This window comes from Triturus cristatus, chromosome 12, assembly GCF_964204655.1.
Source record: "Triturus cristatus chromosome 12, aTriCri1.1, whole genome shotgun sequence".
NCBI lineage: Eukaryota > Metazoa > Chordata > Amphibia > Caudata > Salamandridae > Triturus > Triturus cristatus.
This window is the reverse complement of record NC_140595.1, coordinates 590,628,957-590,650,150: the sequence shown is the minus strand read 5'-3', so window position 1 is coordinate 590,650,150 and position 21,194 is coordinate 590,628,957. Positions and strand designations below refer to the sequence as shown.

At 46.3% G+C, this 21,194-nt stretch overlaps 1 protein-coding gene across 3 annotated transcripts in view; it reads left to right on the top strand.

Annotated features, from left to right (window-relative positions):
* ZFHX3 (zinc finger homeobox 3) overlaps window positions 1-21,194 on the top strand; it is a 338,436-nt gene that overhangs the window by 187,431 nt on the left and 129,811 nt on the right. For all 3 annotated transcript variants that reach the window (XM_085638005.1, XM_085638006.1, XM_085638004.1), the window contains one exon: window positions 2-236. In XM_085638005.1, the coding sequence (XP_085494131.1) occupies window positions 2-236 (235 nt within the window). The remainder of the gene's footprint in view (window position 1; window positions 237-21,194) is intronic.

Here is a 21,194-nt window from a genome sequence, read left to right as displayed (position 1 = left end):
GCACTTGCAGCAGCACGAGTCCGGAGTTGAGGGAGAAACATGTTACTACCACTGTGTCCTGTGCAGCTACTCCACCAAGGCCAAGCTGAATCTGATCCAGCACGTGCGCTCCATGAAGCACCAGCGCAGCGAGAGCTTGCGGCAGCTCCAGCACATGCAGAAGGGGCTTCCTGAGGAGGAGGAGGACCTGGCTCAGATCTTCACCATCCGCAAGTGCAGCCCCAGCCCCGAAGCCGGTCAGTTGCATGGTTGTTGAACTTTGGAACGAAGGGAGGGAGGGTTCTGGTTCCGGTTCCTCCTTAAGTAACAATAGAACTGCGTGTGTGGAACATGCACGCGCCATAAAATATTCAGTGCAAAAAAAGACTTTGTGTATTACATGAAATATTGAGAACGTGATAAGGGGTGAAATATACGAAGAGTTCAATACAGGTGAAAACATTAGACTACATCATGTAATACATTTGTAGACAATCATTTAGCTCATGGTAAATGTCACATATACAAGAGGCAGACGAATGTGATTGGAAAAAGGACTCCGCAAGATCTTGTTTGTTTTTGTTGTTCACTAGCACTCACTGAGCACCGTGTCATCTTCACCTTTTAAACGTTCTCTATAATATTTGATGTAATATATTAAATACTTTTTCTTGCACTAAATTGTTTCTAGTACATGCTTTTTCAAAACAGACTTTTACATGGTTGTTTAAGGGAGAACCATGACACACACTTCCAGGTCTTTCTCTTTTTGGGTTTACCCTGTGTTATTTAACAACATTCAGGAGGGTTGGTGTGCATGGAGGCGAAGTCATACATGTGATGATATGCTTTCAGATAGCAGGTAGTTGGAGTGTTAAGCAAGTTGGGTCCGTAGGCACTGTCTCTGTGAGGGGCCAGGAAGGCCAAGAAATGTATTGTGTTGTATGGGCAAAAAGAAACTTGTTTTCTGTAGGCAAGAAATGAACTAACACCTTAACAGTTGAGTCAGGCAGAGAAGTTCATTCCGCCCATCTGTTGTGCATTCCATACATGTCTGTAGACTTTGACTGTGGTGTAGCCCAGGAATGTCTGTAGTCCCTAACATGCGTAGACCAGGAAGGCCCAGAGACCTAGTCTGTTTTGTGGAGCCTATGAGCCTCATTATTTGCAGTCAGGGCATTAACAAAATGCCTCCTAAATTGAGTTAGCATAAAAAGCTTGTTCACCCCATCTGTTTCGCATACTAGGGTGGTTGGTAGATTTAGCTTCTGATGTACTCTGAGAAAGGGTTTTGGGGAGACTGGACTTGGTAGTATTCTCTCAAAAGACTTATGAATGGTGCACTGTGTCTGGTTGGGCTTCTCCTGTGTAACTTTCTCGCAATGCAAATGTCTGTTAATAGATAAGCAAGCAACATGGGTGTGGAAACCAAGTTTTCCTCGCCGAGTAATGCGCTTTTAACCACTCTATAGAGAACTGAGGTAAACCACCTGAGTTTAGTCTTGAACAATTTGTAGATGACACGTGAACCGCACAGGTCCCTGTTGGTGAGCTCTTAATCCAGAATCATGTGACCCCTATGGCCTAGCTTTGCTCCAACTCTGCAGACAACGATTTTACATAAACTGCTCTATTATTCCATGGCAGCTCAGAGTTTATTGAAGGTAACAAGGATCATTAACAATGCTGTCCTTGTATAAATAGGGTCTGGGACATTTCCTCAGTGGGATGTGGGGCAATTGGTAGGTACAGAGTTGATTGGGAGCAGTAGTGCAGGGTAATCTGGGCAACTGGTAGAAGTAATGCGGACTGGCCGAGATCAGACAGATGGGCACAGGATGACGCTCTCCTAAGCCTGGGGCACTGCTGCTGGTTGACCACCGCAGGCTGTACGTTGAGACCCAGGGTGAAGGCACCCTGTGACGTTGACCGCTGAGGGCGCCAGAGCCTTAATGGGGTGCAATGCTGCTGACTGCATTACTGTACTAAGCAGCAATGACTGAAGGAGCTCTACTAGGGCACTGTCCTGCTGGCCACGCGCAGTCTGTTCTTCGCGACTCTGAGACAGAGATGGCAGCTGGAGTTTGGTCCCAGTAGCAGTACAGTCTCTATAGAAAGGACCAGTGTCAAGGAAGTCCTGCTATTGAGCAGTTACATTATTGTCTGTACATAGAGGTGCAGGACGAGGGTAGCCCTGCTGGTGATGCTGATCACACAGTCTGTACTAGCAACACAGTGCGATGGCGAAACCCTCCCAGGGCACTGTCCTACAAGTCCCCACAGTGCGCACTTAGTGATTCAGAGAAAGGGGGGCGTCAAGCCCTACCGATAGCATGATCTCTGCTGAATGGGGCTGCCAGACCCCTGTGTAAAGGACGTCTCCAGGGCTTGGTGTGTATCGACTCACCCTGAAGAGGAATGGACGCCCTCTGCTTCCTCCTTCGTTTTACTTCTCCTCGTGCAGCCCCTCCCCCAGGCAGCCCCCTCCCATCCTGCCCCAGGCATCTTGAGCTAATTAGTCCTGTAATGAGCCTAATTCTCTGCCTGGAGGAACATTAGGAAACGCTGCACCAGCAACTTGGGGCCAAATGGGACCCTGAAGGATTGCCACTCGTCAGCTGCACTCTGCCTAGTGTGAATGCTGCTCTCCCTGCCTCAGCCATCTCTTCCTCCTTTCTTTCCTTAACTTACCCTCCCCTCCACTGATCTCTCCGTTGTCTCTCCACCTCACTAGACTCGTCTTTAATTCTTTCTTTAATGGGGGTTCCTTCTTTATGGTTCATTACCTTCCTTTGGTATCCTTTTCTTCCTTTCACTTATCCTATCGTCCTTTCACTTATCCTATCGTCCTTCTCCCTTTACTCACGTTCCTTGCTTCATTTATTTCTCTCACCTCATACCTTTCCTCTCATCTCTTCTTTCTCTACAGAAAGAGGAGATGAGCTCGGAAAAAAGGCGGAAGGCCCTCCGCCTTCTTTTCCTCGTCCCTTCTTTTCTCCTCTCCTCCCACTTTACTACTCTCCAGTCATACACACCCTGCCTCCATCTCTCAATCATTTAATGCCTCCCTCGTATTCTCTCCTCCATCAAATCTGTCTCGAGTTGCTTTTTTCATATCTCCTCATCACTTTGTTTCTTGCTGAGAAGGTAAAGACTTGCATGCAGCAATACACATGGGTGAATGCAGTGCTATATGTGCATGCAGTGCTATATGTGCTAAGAATGATGGAGCAGTGTCTGCCCTTGAGAGTGAATGCTTGAATGATATTAATTGATGAGAAGTGTAAGGTGAAAGTTGGTTCTCAGATCACTTAGAGGTAGACATGTTTTTTGACATAGAGGCTGGGCCTGGCATTTGAGTGACCAGGATGTTGTGATAGGACACTGTCCCTCCAGGATGAAGCTTCACACAACTCGGTGTCAAAGACCAGGAGGGTCACCTGTCGGTACCCTCATTATTTGTATCCATTTTGATATTGGGCACAGAGGGAAGTGACACTGTGAGTGACTATGCCCCCATGCCCTCCCAGACACAAAACCGCCTTTATGAATCTCTGGTTCAAGGATGTGAGGTGTGCCAGGCAGCTCCCTCAGCAGGAGAAGGGGGGAAGCTGCGAGAAGGGATGTGTGGCGTCCTGCATTCCATCCCTCAGACAGTCCTTTTGCAGAGGACATATTGTTTCAGCAGATTCTGCTAATCATTGCAAAAGCCCTGGCAGCCATCTTCACCAGCACACACACGGCCATTGTTGCAAATGAAGGATGAGATGGAGGCCCTCTGGAGCGAGCCGCTGCACAAAGCCAAGCACACTCAAAGGGGGCTTTGTCTGGACAGGAAGAAGGTCGGAGTGTGGTGTCAGCTGAGATTTCTCCGCCATATGTCTTCCCTTGTCTGTCTTGGCTAGGCCTGCACTGCTTCTCTGGTACCCTCGGCCGCAGACGCCAGGGGTGGAGGGGGCGAGGAATCACTCCTCGAGTTCCTCATCTGCTCAAAGGGAGAGCAAGCATGCAGCTTAGTCTTAATCTTTTATGTCAGCTCTGCTATCAGTCTGGCTACTTAAATAATCAGATTGTGTCCTGTTTACTTTTTACATATTTTGGCCATGCCCCACTGAGCCCCAGGGAAACATGTGGCTCTGGTGGGAAATATTATTTCAATTGCCTTTTTAGCTGAGCGCCCAGCTGTTCCGTTTTTTGTTTTTACATTATTTGGCTCTCTGGTGTTTTTTATGTTGCTGTTTTCTCTTTGGGTAATGTCTAGGGTGTGTGAAATTTGTAATTTGCTTTTGCCTAATTAAGCGAAATGTTGGCATAATGCATAATTATGTGGAATGGAGATCCATTCTCATCAGTTTTAGATGCAAAAACGCATTTTGCGCTTAAAAAAGTGAACACAACAGCATTGCTACGCACATTTTGAGCTAAAAAAATAGCGTTTGCAGTAAATGTTTACTGAAAAGGGATGTATTTACACATCGTGTCTTCTTAGCATAATTTTGGATGTTTCGAATAACTAGCGTAATGTGAAATTCCCAACATAACGTGAATTTAAATCATTTTAATTTCGCCCAGTCAAGTCCTGAATTGGTCATCTTTCATTCTGTTTTTGGGCACTGATTTTTCTTTATAAGTCCATTGAAGATTTTTCGGTTGTCTCACATTATTTCCGGTTGTTCTTTTTAGATATGGCGTTAGTAAGTACTTTTGGCCTCAGTAAAAGTATACATACATGTATATTATACTTACTTACAGGGGCTTTTAGCCAGCCCTCTTCAGCCATTGTTCAGGTTTCATTCACATTTTTTCCATCCACCACAGCATACAGCCCGGGGTCAGTAGTTCAGCCACTTCAGCCATTGGCTAACTTTGCTGTGAGTCAGGGCAGGACTGGCAGCAGGGGGCATCGGGCGTTTTCCCAGGAGGCTGGAAGGATTGGGGCTGATTTTGCAGTGGTGGTGGCTGTTTTTGCTACTGGGGACCGGTTTTGCAGCAGTGCTGCTATATTGGCCTGGAGGCCTGGCGGAGTATTCATTGCTGTGAATCCCTCTATTGCAGGGTGAGTGTCCCATCACCATGGGGCCCTCCAGTGCAGGCTGCGTGTTCCATCACCATGGGGCCCTCCAGTGCAGGCTGCGTGTTCCATCACCGTGGCGCCCTTCAGCGCAGGCTGCGTGTTCCATCATCGTGGGGCCCGCGCTTCCAGGCTGAGTGTTCCATCACCGTGGGGCCCTCTAGTGCAGGCTGGGTGTTCCATCACTGTGGGGCCCGCACTTCCAGGCTGAGTGTTCCATCACCATGGGGCCCTCCAGTGCAGGCTGCGTGTTCCATCACCGTGGGGCCCTCTAGTGGAGGCTGGGTGTTCCATCACTGTGGGGCCCGCGCTTCCAGGCTGGGTGTTAGTCACCCTTGAGCTGTAAGCGTCTGGCTGAGTATTAATCAGTGGAGCCCTCCAGGCTGAGTGTTCCCTGGCCTGGTGGGGTCCTCGAGGCCCGGCGGAGTATTCATTGCGGTGAGTCCCTCTATTGCAGGGTGAGTGTGCCATCATCGTGGGGCCCTCTAGTGCAGGCTGAGTGTTCTATCATCCTTGGACTGTAAGGGCCTGGCTGAGTACTCATCAGTGGAACCCTGTAGACTGAGTGCCCATTGGCTTGGGGTCCTCCTAGCCTTGCTGAGTGTTCATTGCTAGGGGGTCCCTCTATTGCAGGGTGAGTATCCCATCACCGTGGGGCCCTCCAGTGCAGGCTGAGTGTTCCATCACCTGTGGACTGTAAGCGCCTGGCTGAGTACTCATCACTGGCGCCTTGTAGGCTGAGTGTTCATCGCTAGGGGGCCCCTCCAAGCAGAGTGCTTATTGCCTAGGGGTCCCTACAGCCTGGCTGAGTGTTTGTTGCCTTGGGGCCCCCACGGCCTGGCACAGTTTTTATCAGCGGGGCGGACACTGGCGAAAGAGCCCACCTCCCACCTTCACTCCCACTCCTAACCTGCTTCTCAGAGGCCTCCACACAAGCAGCCAGGAATGTCCTTGCTCTGCCCGTGTTTTTACGGTCTCTAAATTAATCACACAGGAATGTCGACTGTAACAAAAAAAATGAAACTGTGTTGTGCGAGGGTGGGGGCGTTTGCTGTATGTTTCTGGGATTATAAATCGCCTGTCTGGTGACCTCGCGGACAGCCGCGGGGCCGGATTGGTGGAGATCAGCCTCAGTGTCACTGGTGGGGCAGGGAGACGTCTGTAGTCGAGCACCGAGGAGAGGACGCCGCCGCCTTCGGTGAAAGAATAACAGAGCCGAGAGGGACTTGGGCCGGACGCATCCGAAGCCGAGCACAACACACGTCCAGAGCCGCCTTTCTGTCAGAAACCTACGGCCCGTGGGGGCCTGCAGCCGGGTCCAGACAAGGCCACCCAGTCCCGGATCACGGAGCTCCAGCGAGTAGAATAAGAGGCACAAATAAAACCAGCAACACGTGCCCCTGCCTGGCTGTAGTGGCCGGTGCTAAAACTGCAAAAAAAGAATCCGCGCCGGCCGCGGTCTTGTCTTTATTTCACATCAAGCCTTTTTCATCCAGGCCGCAGTATGCTGTCCATGTCCCTCTATAACGCCGTACATGTTCATTTTCATCCCTGCTGTCTCCCTGTGCCACTGTTATTTAGTCTTTCTCTTCCTGCTTTTCTCTATCTTGTTCTGTGTCAAATTCTGATGGTTAAAAAAAAGTTCTGGTCTCCAAAAGAGGGTGCCTATGTGCCCTACCTGCAACCGCCAACCTAAATTACGCACTGGTAGTGTCCAGTTGAGATTAGCGTTGACTTCACGAGCCGTAGGCTGTGATTTCTCATTTGAAGATATTGCAGGCCCTATGGACTGAGATGGTTCGGCCAGGAGTTGTTGCTAGGGTGGTTATTATTGGGGGAGGAGTGTCTAGCTTGACAGCAGAATTGATCAAACCCAGCCCATCGTCCTCTGGTTGCCCCCCCGACATCCCCAAAGGAGGGAAATCCCCAAAGTAGTCCTTGGACAAACAAGTGGCAATGCAGGTCCCGCAGCTTCCTTCAAGGGGGCCTGAAAGTGACTAACAATAAAGATTTTACTTAATGAGCACTCTCACTCCTTGAATTGCAGAAAGGTGACCGGAGCAGTGATAGGATGATCATTAGACACTGACCTAGACACAGCACTAAAGAAAGTATAGCAAGAGGCAGTGATAGATGTGTCATTCAAGAGAATCACCAAAAAACTCAATTTAAGAAAGGGTCAAGAGGGACATTTAGTTTAAAGACTACTACACCTCCAATGCCCTCAGATCGATACGCAAAAACTAACAGAAGGTGCAGAGTCTATTAGGAGGGGAATAGCAAGCTACTAACTGCTGTGTAAAAGAGTACAAAAAAGTGCAAAAAAATCCCTTAAGTGGTCAGGATAACGCCGGGCAGGAGTTAAGAGTTCATCAGCCCACCCTTACTGGCGGAGCATCGTCATCTGAAACTCTAGGGAATAAAGGTCTGAGTGCACAATCGCAGGCCAAAAGGCTCTGCTAAGTGCTAAGCCTGATTATTCCCAGAAGAAAAATACTCCTGCCAGGGGTTATACTCAAAACCTGAAGACTGTGGTGCAGTGCTCTAGTGTGAATGTGAGTTTAAAAATGAATACTCAGGCAAAAAATATGTTTATTAGGGATTACCTAAGTTTCATATCTAAAAAAACCATTGTCTTAAACAAAGATAGACTATTTCCTGGCTCAATTATAAAATGGTCGACATGTTTCAGCCGAGATGGTCACTTGACCCGGCTTTCTTCAGGACCAATAACATGATGGATATAGAAAAGATGCTACTGCAGGAAAAAAAATATATATATAGGTGCAATGTGTAACACAAAGAAAATACAATCAAAAAATGAACGTATGGACGTCAGATAAGGATGAAAGAATTATCTCAAGAGGATATGAGGAGGCTGAATCATTTCATTAAAGTTTGCCTCCATCTCCGAGCAGTCAGCCGGGTGAGGTGAGGCAGTTCTCCCACATAAAGCTGGGAAAGAAGACATAACTCTTGCGTCAAAGCACGAGCTTGCTTGTATGGTAGGGTGGCTATTGCCACTGTCTTATCTGACGTCCATACGTTCATTTTTTGATTGTATTTTCTTTGTGTTACACATTGCACCTATATATATATTTTTTTTCCTGCAGTAGCATCTTTTCTCTATCCATCGTGTTATTGGTCCTGAAGAAAGCCGGGTCAAGTGACCATCTCGGCTGAAACATGTCGACCATTTTATAATTGAGCCAGGAAATAGTATATCTTTGTTTAAGACTATGGTTTTTTTAGATATGAAACTTAGGTAATCCCTAATAAACATATTTTTTGCCTGAGTATTCATTTTTAAACTCACATTCACACTAGAGCACTGCACCACAGTCTTCAGGTTTTGAGTATAACCCCCTGGCAGGAGTATTTTTCTTCTGGGAATAATCAGGCTTAGCACTTAGCAGAGCCTTTTGGCCTGCGATTGTGCACTCAGACCTTTATTCCCTAGAGTTTCAGATGACGATGCTCCGCCAGTAAGGGTGGGCTGATGAACTCTTAACTCCTGCCCGGCGTTATCCTGACCTCTTAAGGGATTTTTTGGTACTTTTTTGTACTCTTTTACACAGCAGTTAGTAGCTTGCTATTCCCCTCCTAATAGATTCAAGAGAATCAGACAGAAAGATGACCTTAGATGATGTGGTAGAAACGAAAACTAAGTTGAAGGGTAGCAAGAGATTGTGATAATGTGTCACCTGCGAGACACAGAAGGGTGACCGGTGAGAATTTAGTTGACATGAAAGCCAGATTGAAGGGTGGCAAGAGATCGTGATAGATGTGTCACCTGTGAGACTCAGAAGGATGACTATTGAGAATTCAGTTGACATGAAAGCAAGGTTGAAGGGTAGCAAGAGATTGTGATATCGTGATAGATGTGTCACCCAAGAGAATTGGACAGAAGAATGACCATAGACAATGTAATAACCACAGCATAAAAGACAGATGGAAGGATAGCAGGAGACAGTGATAAATGTGTCACCCATGAGACTCAGACAGAAGGATGGCCATACTCAAGGCGGTAAAAATAAAAAAACAGACGGAAGGGTAGTAAGAGTAAGTGATAGATGTGGTTCTAAGTGAGACCAGAAGGTAACTATGCTCCCAGCGATAAACATGGCAACAAAGAGTGCTCAACAGATGGGTGGCAAGAAATCGTAATAGACATGTCACTCAAGAGAGCCAGACGGAAGGATGAACCTAGTTATATTGATAGATGGGGATGACAAAGAAAGTCTGAAAGAAAGATGACAAATACTTTGATGGAGGTTTCGGCAAAAAAAAGCCATACATAGCTACGACAACAAAAAAGAGGACCTAAACACAGCAGTTGAGAAAAGCCAGAAACAGTTACATGGGTTGCACTGTTCGAATGATGGTCTTCAAAGCGGGTGCTGAGAAGTCACAAACTCGTCCATGTCCTCGGGTGGTTAGAAGTTACGCAAGACGCTCTAGTCTGTTTTGTCTTCCTCCCCATGCCTAGCCCAGGATGAAAGAATTATCTCAAGAGGATATGAGGAGGCTGAATCATTTCATTAAAGTTTGTCTTGGACTCGCTTTTATTTTCTTATTTCACCAGAGGGGAGTGGACAGACGGTGGTAGCTCTGGAGAGGGTGTTTGATGGGAGCTTTGATGGAAATATGCGCAAATCCTCAGCTATTCAGTTAATAAATCCCAGTAATGTAAGGCTGCTGACGCGAGGGCTGTGACTGGAGAGCCAGGATATGAATGTTACTCATTCGGAGGACTAAGCCTGGAAGGTTGCATGTTCTCGCAGTTGCCCCTGCTGGAATCGGGCTCCAGTCTTCTCGATGTCCAAGAAGCTGCAAAGGGAGGCCGCAGTGGATAGCTTGTCCATAGCGGCGATTGCATTCTTGAACGGAAACAAGAAGGTTTTAAGGCAGGCCGGTTGCCTCTGCACTTATTAAAGCACATTAACATTTTTGAAACACCAAAGATAAGGGTTTTGTTTAAGTCTGATTGGAACATCGTGCTGCCACTGCCAGCAGTGTTGGGCAATGTGGCAGCCTGGTATGAGCACAGCCAACTGCCCCTCTCACCACTCTAGAGGCAGGGTGAAAACTAATGGTATAGTGACATGAACCACTAAAGTTATTTTTTTTGTTTGTAAATTCCGCCAGCATTTGGCCAGTCTGGTGCCAGTTTCCATCAAACCAGAGTGACCATTTGTAGAAACCTTTCACAAGTGTTCGTGGACACATTTAGCCTTCGCTCCTCAAGCCGTGTCTGCTGTAAAAAGGAATGGAGCCATTTCATTCAAAGCCTTCAACTAAAAGGGGACCGGCAGCGGGCAAAAGTTGGTAACATGTCCATTGAGGTGGCGAACGTGGGCAAGATATTTGCCATGCTGTATGAGTTTGCCCAGTCCCGAAGATGCAAGCTGACCATATCTTGTGATATCATAAATATTTGCCTGTTAACTTGTAAAACTGTGATTGAACTGCACAAGATGGTGGCTGTGCAGCCTTCGCCCACTCGTGTATTTCCATCCGCAACCTGCTGTGAGGTAGAGGTATTCTCTTCAACATGCAGGATTATGCAGAACCCCTGCATAGAAGAACTGTGAGCACAGGACACCCCGGACAATCTGCAGCGTGATCCTCAGTACTGTTCTTGGGGTATAAAGAGTGCTCGCTGGGAGCCGAGGCCTTTACAAATCCGTGGGAGGTATGGAGCTAGGAGTGAGGTGGAAATTAAAGCAAACCCTTCCTCCCCAGACATGAGCGGGATCAGTTGATGAAGCGCTATGCAAAGGAGATTAAGCCTCGGGTGCGTGCAGAATTAATCCCTCTCCCGGAGGGGGTGAGTTCGAAGGGAGGGGGCGTGTAGGGGCCACTGGAGCAGGTGTGAGGAGGGCGATTTTGGGCTCTAGCCTCAGGAATTATGTTCATTTGTAATACTGTTTTCCATCATCGCAGAACATTGATTGTGCAATACACGACACACTTCCAGTGCTTAATTTTTCAAAACAGTGCAAGGTCCCAAAGCGTTTCTTAGGAGCCATTTGCTGTCGCTGTCCCATGTCTTGCTGAATACCACGGCAATCTAGTATTAATTTCACCTCATGCCTTTCTCCCACTTCTGGTCTCTTTATCTCATCTTCTAGATTGCGTTTCTTTCTTGATTTCTCACACTGTTTCCTATTTATTTCTTGGAGACTCCTCTGAAGAAACTTTTGAAAAAAACAGGGCCAAATGGCGTATTTTAAAGCTAGTTTGCTCTGCAAATATGTCAAACCATTAAAGAATGCCCCATATCTTACTACATCCTGCCTACACATGTCTACCTGGGTAAGTTCAAGTTGTCTAGGTTGTTTACGACAGGGTAGTACTGAGAACTCTGGAGCCGAGCGCCTCTCAGTGTGTCATAAAGATTTTCACACTACAGGCACATTTATTCCTTGGCCTCTCTGCAGAGCACCTTGAAAATGATAACGTACCAATTTTGGGAAAGCACATAAAGGAGGTCACACAGCTGTCAAAATATGTACAGCAAGAAATGAAGAAAAGAAATTCTGTGCTCACTGGTGAGTGGAGTGAGTATGTTACCGGAGCCCAGGAGATAGAGAATTGGAAGAGATGATAGGAAGTATGAGCAAAAAGGAGAGAGCGACAACGGTGTTGAAGAGGAAAAAGAGTATGTGAGAAATATGTTCCTTCCAAACCTCACAATGTTGGCAGGTTTGTGGTGTCACACAGAATACTCAACAACAAATTAAATATTATTAAATGTATCAATAATGTTCTTACAATAGAGAAAAAGTTCCCTTTTTCAGCAGTGTGCAAATTTAAACAGCACCAAGTATAGGGAAAGGAATGTAATGGAAAACAGTGACCTTGCTCAACAGCATTTTACCTGAATTTGTGTGATCCAAGGAGGCAAAAGAGCCCCTCAGAGCAGTACATTTGGGCTGCATGCCTGTTGCAGAGAGCTTTAACCCTGCAAAAAAACAAGCACCGAATCAGCCTACCAATTATGTCGTTGTGACCTTGAAACTTGCATATGATGAAGAGGCTTGGAGACTCAATCACGAAAAGAACTTGCCGAAGCAATGGCTGTCTGTGTAGTCCTTCATTGTACTACCCTATATCCTCCCCCCCCAAGTGAATTGAGAAAATCTGTGTTGGAAGAACATCCGTAAAATTGACAGGGAATCGCCAAGAAATGATTAATACTGATTAATCAGTATCGCACTGCCTTAGTTCAATTCAGAATAGATAAAACAAAAAGATGGTAGAGGCCTGAACATTCAGTCTTGGCGGAGAGCAAGCTGAACCATCACATGTTTTTCTTGGGATTTCAAGAAGGTCTGCAAGACTACCATATTTTCCTAACACCGCAATGTTTCTTTGGTTGGGTGTGATTAGGCACAAGGCCTCATTGGTCCCCCTTGTCTGCACTCACATTGGTATGAGCCATACCGGCCAGGAGGGAATGGCAGTGGTGGGTCTCAGTACCGGGAAAGAGGTGCCTGGTGTGGGATGCCCCACCTGGACCGAGACTGCAGCTGCACCGACGTGCACTGGACCACAACGCCCCTGTAGCCTCTTAAGACTACGAGTCGCCTCCTCACCACGGCCGTGGAAGCCTAGGACGGCCCGCTGCTGTCCTTGTAGCTGCAGCGTTGAATGAGGGCCGGAGCACACAAAACGGGCACAGTGGATGAGAGCCTGCCGCGCGACGGCCCTTCACTGCACAAGGTACCAAACGCTGAGCGAGCCTCTCAGCGGTCGGCGACGTGGGGACTCCAGCTTCTGGGGCCTCAGAGGCAACCCAGAGGGCCAAGGACCTAGGCACCACCAGGTCCAGGTACCTTCTCATGGAGGGGGGGGGGGGGGCTATTATCCCTAGATGCTGTGAGATCTAAGCAGGTAGACTGGTCCCGCAGGATTCTTTCTGCTTTCCCCACTGCATTTCTGTGCCTAATTACATTATTACAGTCAATAAAAAGACTAAACAATAGAACAAAATACAGAGGTTTGCATTCTCCAATGTACAAAATTAATTCACCTAAGGTCGGTGTAAATTAAAATAGCGTTTCCCTCCAACCAAAAGTTAAATTGACCCGGCACACACACAAGCACACACAGAAGCAGACGCGCATGCATATGCTTACTTTGATCTCGATTAGTGACCACCTCAGCATCACCCAGTGAATACCACGCAGTGGACCGAAAAACATGACAGGAGGATACTACTATTCAGGTTTAAAGTTTTTGTCCCTTGCAGCGCCTTTATTCTTCAGAAGTTTTGCGTGTGGAGGAACATGCCAGGGTGATGATTTCAGGACACTGCTTCTGTCTAATGGCCAGGGCACAGTAAGCCCAAGCTCCCCAGCCAATCCAAGCACTACTCTTAATCTGCATATAATAATAAGCCGCAAAAGAGCAGCGCTAAGACTGACTGAGGTATGGAAGCACTACGCGCCATTGAAAACTGATGGGGCTGTGTCTTTGCTTACACAGCTCCATTGTAGTCTTTAATTCAGAAGCGTGAACTGCGCATGTCGGGTTGACCAAAGCAAAAATACTGGCCAATCTGACATGCACAGCTCAGTTTCAGCCTTGGCTGCTGGTCCCACCCTTTGAGAACTCCGCAGCCCTCCCCAATCATGAAATAAAATTAATAAAGGACGTCCAAGGCTGATTTAAACTGTGAAAATGAGCCTGGAAGGTAGTAGCTCACAGCAGTAGGGGTTTCAACGCCCCTGCGCTCCATTGAACGAACTGCTGCTGCGCTATGTTATGGTTAGTGATTCCAAAGAAACTTCTGCCAGGAGGGTGAGCAAATTGCAGGCTGTGTCATCCAAGCCTCCTTACCTGACCATCTTCCCTGAAATGTTGGTGCTTCGCACTAGGGCCTCTTTCTTACTGAAAGTGGCAACATCATTCCACATGGAAAATCTATCACCTTGCTCACTTTCTCCGCTCCGCCGCACCCCTCTAAAGAAGAGGAGTGACTCCACCATCTAGACCCAAAAAGAGCGTAGTCGTTCTACCTTGATCGTACTAAAGAGTTCCGGGTGGACGGCCAACTCTTCATGGAGTACTTTGGCTCAAAGAAATGTCATGCGGTGCAGAAGAGGACTATCTCGCAATGGGTTGTCCTCTGCATCTGCATCAAAATCTGCTAAGCTGTGGCCAAAAAGCAGCCTCCTGAAGGCTTAAGGGCTCATTCCACCAGAGCTAAAGCTGCTACCACGGCGTTGCAACGTGGTGCTCCAGTCCTCGACAATGGTGAGGTAGCAATGTGAACACCCCTGCACATGTTTACCAAACACTGCTGCCTGGACTGTCAAGCCCAAAGAGATTGCCTTTCTGTCCGTTCTGTCTTGCAGGACTTTCTGGTCTAAACTTTCCCGCAGTCCCTCCTCCAGGATGGGATTGCTTGGGTATGTATTCAAAGGTAAGGAATCTGCAGTTGGATGTCTCTATCAGATGGACAAGTCACTTACCTTCTCCAACGCCTTATCTGGTAGAAACATGATCTAGCTGCAGATTCCTGACTGACTGACTGACCGACCATCACACTACGCATGGGTTTTTTGGGTCCGGGCTGACCCCCTTCAAGGCCTCACTTGTTCAGAAACACACCAATGTCAGTGCAATTTATAGCTCTGTGCTTTTGGCGTGGAAAGTTGTGAAAAGTAACTGATGTTAGCGTTCCAAGGTGATGCCTATATAGGTGACGCGGACGAAAATGGGATAAAAACGGAAAAAAAGAAAAGAAAAAACTTAACTTAGGATTGCCCGCTGCTCTTCTGTTCCCAATCTTGCTGCAGCTGCAACACAGGCTCCCAGTGTTCCTTGCGGGTGATCCTGATGCTGCTCTCATGTTTGAAAACAGCTTCAGGATAGGCCTGAGCGCTGAGAATTTGAGCTACCTGTGAGAGTGGGAGCCTGTGCTTTGCTGTCTCCAAACGGGCAATGCAGCTTGGGTTGGAGACAGCTCAGTGCACATGTATGTTTGGCTGGCCTGAGCCAGCCAGCCAAACACACATGCACACGAATACCAGTGCCCTTTCCTGATTGCCCCCGCGATTGCCCCACCCCCAAGACAAGAACATGAAAAATAAAACGATAGTAAACTTGGTTTATTATCGTTTTATTTTTCTAGCTTTGAGGCTGGCGGGGGGCAATGCTCCTCCGCCTTACCAGAGGAGCCACCACTGCTTTTGATACTGTGTCACACGCTACCCTGTTGGAGAGACTGATCACCATAGGTTTACAAGGTACGGCCTTATTCTAGATGACATCTTTCCTGAGTAAACTACCTTTTGGGTCTCCTTAGCAAATGCCTCCTCAACAAGACAGGGTTCCCCAAGATTCAGCCTTAATCCGATCTTTTTTAATAGCTATGTCCAACCTTTTGCTGACCTGGTTGAAGGGTTTGGCCTGACCATATTCCCCTATGCGGATCACACAAAAATTATCTTCTCTCTGTCTTCCACACAGGACCATACCTCTGAGGCCCTGAATTCCTGCCTAGCTTGGGTTCCCTCTTGGTGATCTTGAATTTCCTGAAATTGGATGGGGAAAAGACTGAGGTATTGGTATGGGGAAAACACCCAGTCCTTTGGGACCCACAGCACTGGCCTCAAAACATGGACTCACTTCCTGCACTGACCCAAAAGGTGAATAACCGTGAGTTCCTGCTGTACGACAAATTGGCCATGAAGCCTCCGGTTGCAAAGGTGGCTGCCACCTATTTTGGTGTCTGGAAATGGCTGCAGAGAATACTTTGGATCTGTCCTTTCTCAGTCCAAAGGACAGTAATTCAGGCCCTTATTCTATTTAGACTGGACTATGGCAACTTCCTCTATCTGGGAGCAGATAAAGCCTCTCTAAGAAGGCTGCAAGCAGCCCAGAACTCGGAAGCCGAGGTACTCTGCTTCCTCTCTCGTGAGGGAGTCCCATTGACTCAAGGTGGAGAAGCGAATCCAATTTAAGGCCCTGTGCTTTGTGCACTGAGCTAAATCAGGAACTGGCCCTTGCTATGTTCATGGTCGTGTGAGATCTTATCTATCAACTCGCGCATTACGGTCTAGTGATCTTTCCTTATGCGTGGTTCCGAGAGTCAAACGGACTCACATGGGAGGATGGTCCTCTGCTTACCAAGGCCCCAAGCCTTGGAACAACCTTCCGCAAACTTTGAGATTTTGTACCTCACTGTCTTCTTTTCATAAACTGTGGGGTGCTTGGTTGTTCTGAATTAGCGAGATCTGACTCTACCCTATTGGTCTCTAAGTGCTGGGAAACCCTGTTGCTGGAAGCTGTTGCGCTATATAAGCTCTCATATTAATAATAATAGAGGCTAGGATCACTGGACGCAGCCCCTCAGGGCAGGACCTATTCTAATGGCGTATTCTAGATTAAGACAGGTGTTCTCTAGTAACTTGGACCAGCAGGCTGGTCCTCGTTCTGTCTCCAGACTCATGTTTCCTCAAGAGCAGGCTTCTCCATCGAGAGCTACTGGTAGCTCTCCAGCTACCTGAAAGTACCTCTCTTGGGTGCAGCCCAGCCTACTAAATTAGAAGCTTATGCTTGGTTGAATTAATATATGTATACTTGAAAAGTGTGTATTCAAGATGAATATGTGTGTATTCTCAGAAATCATAAGCTGATTTTTGGAGAAAAAAGGTTGAGTTTCGAAAGTATATTTTAAAGCTCATATTTGACCGATAAATCTTGGCCCGTTGGGAGACTTATTACTCATATTGTTACCTTGAGACCAGTGGTATTGCAGCTATGGCTGTTATCTATCACCCATATAGAGGCATTCAACACTGATCTAGCCTTGTTTATATTACTGCTGGCGACTCTACCTGATAAACTGAGGTAATCGCTGGTGGTAATCCTACATTGGGTGGCCACTAATGTAATCTTGTTTGTTGTGGCCACTATGACATGCCTAATAATAATAGTAGCTCAGGATGATTTTCAGTCAACATAAGTAGCTCTTAGTAAAGAAATGGTTGGATACCCCCCGCTCTAGACTGTGTATTTCCAAAATTCCTAATTTTAATTTTTAATTACAAAGGTTTAAGGCCCTTCCATAGAAAGAAACATACATGCAACATAAACAGTCCGCTAAGTCAAACTCGCTTCTGCACCAGACAGACTTGTGAACTCTACTGCTCCCACTTTGGTTCTGTCTGTAGAGAGGACATGGAGTTTAGCAGGCATACCAACTTTGATTTTTTGTGTGGATGGTGCAAATAATACTTCCGTTACACCGATCTTTGCCCCAAAGATGGTGCAGAGAATGTACCAGTCATACCCCATTTCATTCGTGGTTGCACAGTAAGTGTGACAGTCGCACCCTACTTTTGCCACCTGCCTCCATTCTCCATCATTTCTAGCTGTACCTTACTCCCATTCCTTCCTTCTTGTCTCCCTCTCCTTTCCTGCCTGTCTCTGTGCCATCGTCCTGTCCACCTAACCAAATGCCTATGGTTGCTAACTCATAATACACGATTGCTTACCAGCCACTGAAGCGCTAGCATTTTGGGGGATAAATAATTATTTGCAGAAAACTCGACCCCTCTTGTTTTCCCTCCCCCTCCAGGGCTTTGAGGCAGCTTCAGCTCTACATAAAGCGATTTACAACCAGCAAGCATCCCATAACATACTGTAGCATCGAGCATGGAGTGTGGAGCCTTTGTCCCCTACACTTTAGCTTTATCTGTGGTTGGATCGGTGAATACAGCTTTTAGGCAAGGTCTTTGACACTTAATGATTTAATAGTCAACGTGAGAGTTACGTCTACTCATTTTGGTTCTGTTTATAGGCAGATTATTTTTAGTAGTTCTGTTTCCTGGACTTGCTTTTCCTGGTGTTCACTGATTGGATGCTGCCAGTTTCCTTTTATGGATGCTGAGTTTTATAGCTCTCTGTTTTTGCCTTGACCTGGAGTCAATCTTAGTGATTTGTGATGAGTGATTTGTGATGGGTGATTTGAAGTCCTATCCCTCCATCCCCACCCAAGCCAAGTGCTTTGATACGCAAGAGAAGCATCTGCCGTGAAATGTGATCTGGGACAGGGATAGATGCCCTGCTCCAAAAGGACGTGCTACCATTGCATTTACGTTTCTCTGTGAAGCATCTGTGTCGCTGTTTGTCTTTACTGAGCTAACGAGAGACTTCTGGCAGTGATTATCATTGACTGTACCACTGTGGGCACAAAGGTGCACTGGCTGGTCCCATTTCCACTGCATCACATGGGCTGTGATCTGCACTCTTTGGTCGCACTAGTCTGCATCATCTGTGCTAACTAGATTTGATTGTGGAACTGTCTGTGCCATATCCTGCTCCCACCGTGTGCTACGAAGTTTCACTCATAAGTTAAGTTTACTAAAGATGTATTTTTACCTTGTGGGTGATTTGCCAAGAGGCTGGAGGGATTGTTAGGCCAATAAAAAATGATTCTCTGAGGCAAATTTGAGATTTAACGAACCACAGGATCTGTGGGTGGAAACACCAGTTAATGATGCCTCAAGATCAGTGGCTGAATAAGTTATATGGGAGCAGTGATGTGTCTGGACGGATGTGTCAGTCTTGCATGTTTACAACAGGGCACCTGCAAACATGTAAGATTACTACGTGTGTTTGAATGTCCCTGACTCCATGAGACCGGTAGGATAGTGCATGGTTTCATAACTCTGTGAGGCAGGTAGGTTAGTCTCCAAAATACAGGAACGTGAATCTGTAGCTCTCAAGGTACAGGAAGGTGAATCTATAGCTCAGTAATCCAATGATGCAGTTACAAAAGTCAGTGGATTCATAAATCCATGACGCCAAATCTCGAGTAGGAATTTTCAATGTTCCTTGCACTTGTGAGATAAATAGAATATCTCATTGGTTCAGACTCCCTTGAGATAACTCGAAGAGAACATGTGTCCATAACCCCTGATATAGTCCATCCTTTTAACTGCAAGAGACAGAAAATATGACTCCGTGTGACAGGGAAATAAGATGAAGGAGCCATAACCCATGAGAAAGGCAGGAGAGTGAGTCGATCCATAAATTTGTTGGGCAAGTAAGAAAGCTAGCGCATCCACATCCTCTGCCTGTGACTAGTAGAATTTGTGATCCATAATCACATGAGACAGTTTGGCGAGTCTGACTTAAGAGACAGTTAAGAATCTTTTGATCTATAGCCCCACAATTCCAATGTAGGAGGGTCCATGACCTCATTACCACTAGTAACGGGTATGAGAGCCTGTGGCTCTCAAGATATAAGACAGTAACAGTTTACAGCTCTGTAACCAACGGATGCACGTAATTATGCATACCTGGCATTGTATTTAATGTACCCGGGCTGCTCACATGCACTTAATTGTCGCTCTTGTCTATTTAATCTGCTCCTTTTCCTCACTCATGCTGGTGTCACAATCGTTGAGTGGGGTTAAACTTGAAATTGGGACTGATCATTTAAGTCTTGCTTAAACGGTGGATGAGCGATGGCTCCATAATCCAAGCAAGTCTTCTGTCGGCAGAATGGTCACATCAGGGTCCAGGTAGAACTATTCCGAGCTGGGTCTCAGCTGAATGGATGCGGCGGCATGCACCTTCACAACCTGTTAGCCCTGGTCTGCTCCACTTCAGGTCACAAGTTTGTTAGTCTACACCACATTAGTCCAGATGTCCTGTATTTCTATGGTTGGGCAGGGGGTGGGGGGTGGGACTGGACAGAGTTCCAGGTCCGACCTTGTATAGGAGTTTGTTTTAATGTTTTTTCTTGCAATGGATTTATAAAGCAGTGAGATGGGTAAGATATTCTGCGGGTCAATTACCCTATAAGAAGAGTAGAGGTTTTTGCTTCGTAGCAATTTCAGACAGGTAAAGGAGTTAGTGCTTCCAATATCAGCAGGAAAGTCGATATATCCATAATCCTATGAAACAGGTTAAAGATTCCATGGGCTTGTAAGCTATTAAACATATAGATAGCCCTATTAGTCCATAAACCCATGAGAGAGGTAGGAGAGTCCCATAGCTCTCTGAGGCAAGCTGGAGAGTTAATAACTTCTCATAGGTGACTGTAGTCCCCAGAGGAGGCATCAGAACTTTTCCAGGTCCATTGGGAACAGAGTAAAAATCAACTTTCAATTCAATTTTAATATCCTATTTGGGGCTGTGGCCTATTTCAGAAAGTTCAGTAGAGTGAAGTCTAAACCCTAGAGGTCCTGTGAGAATATTGTGCCTCCAGAGTCCCTGTCCCTATGGCAATATCTTGTCTTACCTCTGAGGCACTACAATAGACTTAATGGTTAAAATATGTCATCACCATAAACTATGTCTAAGCTTTCCAGTTTGCTGAACCTTGCACAATGACGTCGGCACATTCTGTTCATTGAGGATGGTTTTGGTGAAACAAGCCACAGTCTAACCTGTTCAAACTACAGATCTGCTATTTTCACTGTTGTTCTGTTTTTTTACTGCATATGCTTCCTAATATGTTTATGAAAGCATTATTTATTTTTAAGTTATATCTCTGGACACTGATATTTGATGGCGTATTCGATAATTATGTGTGAGTAGAAGAGTCTACGTCACAATCTGGTTAGTTGGAGAGAAGATAGCTTCTTGAGGCAGTTGGGGAGGGTTGGCCATGGATTCATGAGGTAAAAGTGGTGGACATTACTTTATGAAAGTTGGTGGGGGCATCTTGAGCCTCTGCTATGGGTGGCAGACTTCAGGATTTCATAAGGCTGGTGTGAGAGAAACCATGTGGTTGTGTGAGGTGAGTTTCAGAGACAGTGGCTCCATGTGGTGGGTGCGAGAGATCTATGAGGTGGGTGGGAGACCTTAACTATGAGAGACCTTTGCCATGTGAGGTTGGTGGAAGAGCTAACGGGGAACTTTGAAACCTAGGCTGCAGAATGCAAAAAATCAGAAGCCTTGCGTCCTTTTACGGTATGCGGTTGCAGTAAATAAAGGGAAAAGGCCTTGAGCATAAATTCCAAGCAGGTAAAATGGAATACTTTAATTTTGAAATAAAATACATTTTATTAAGCAACTTTGGTTTTACAACCCAAATGTGCTCATAACAACACATTTACACAATAAGACCACAGATACAAATGCCTTATAAAAGATAAAAACGATTTAAATATAG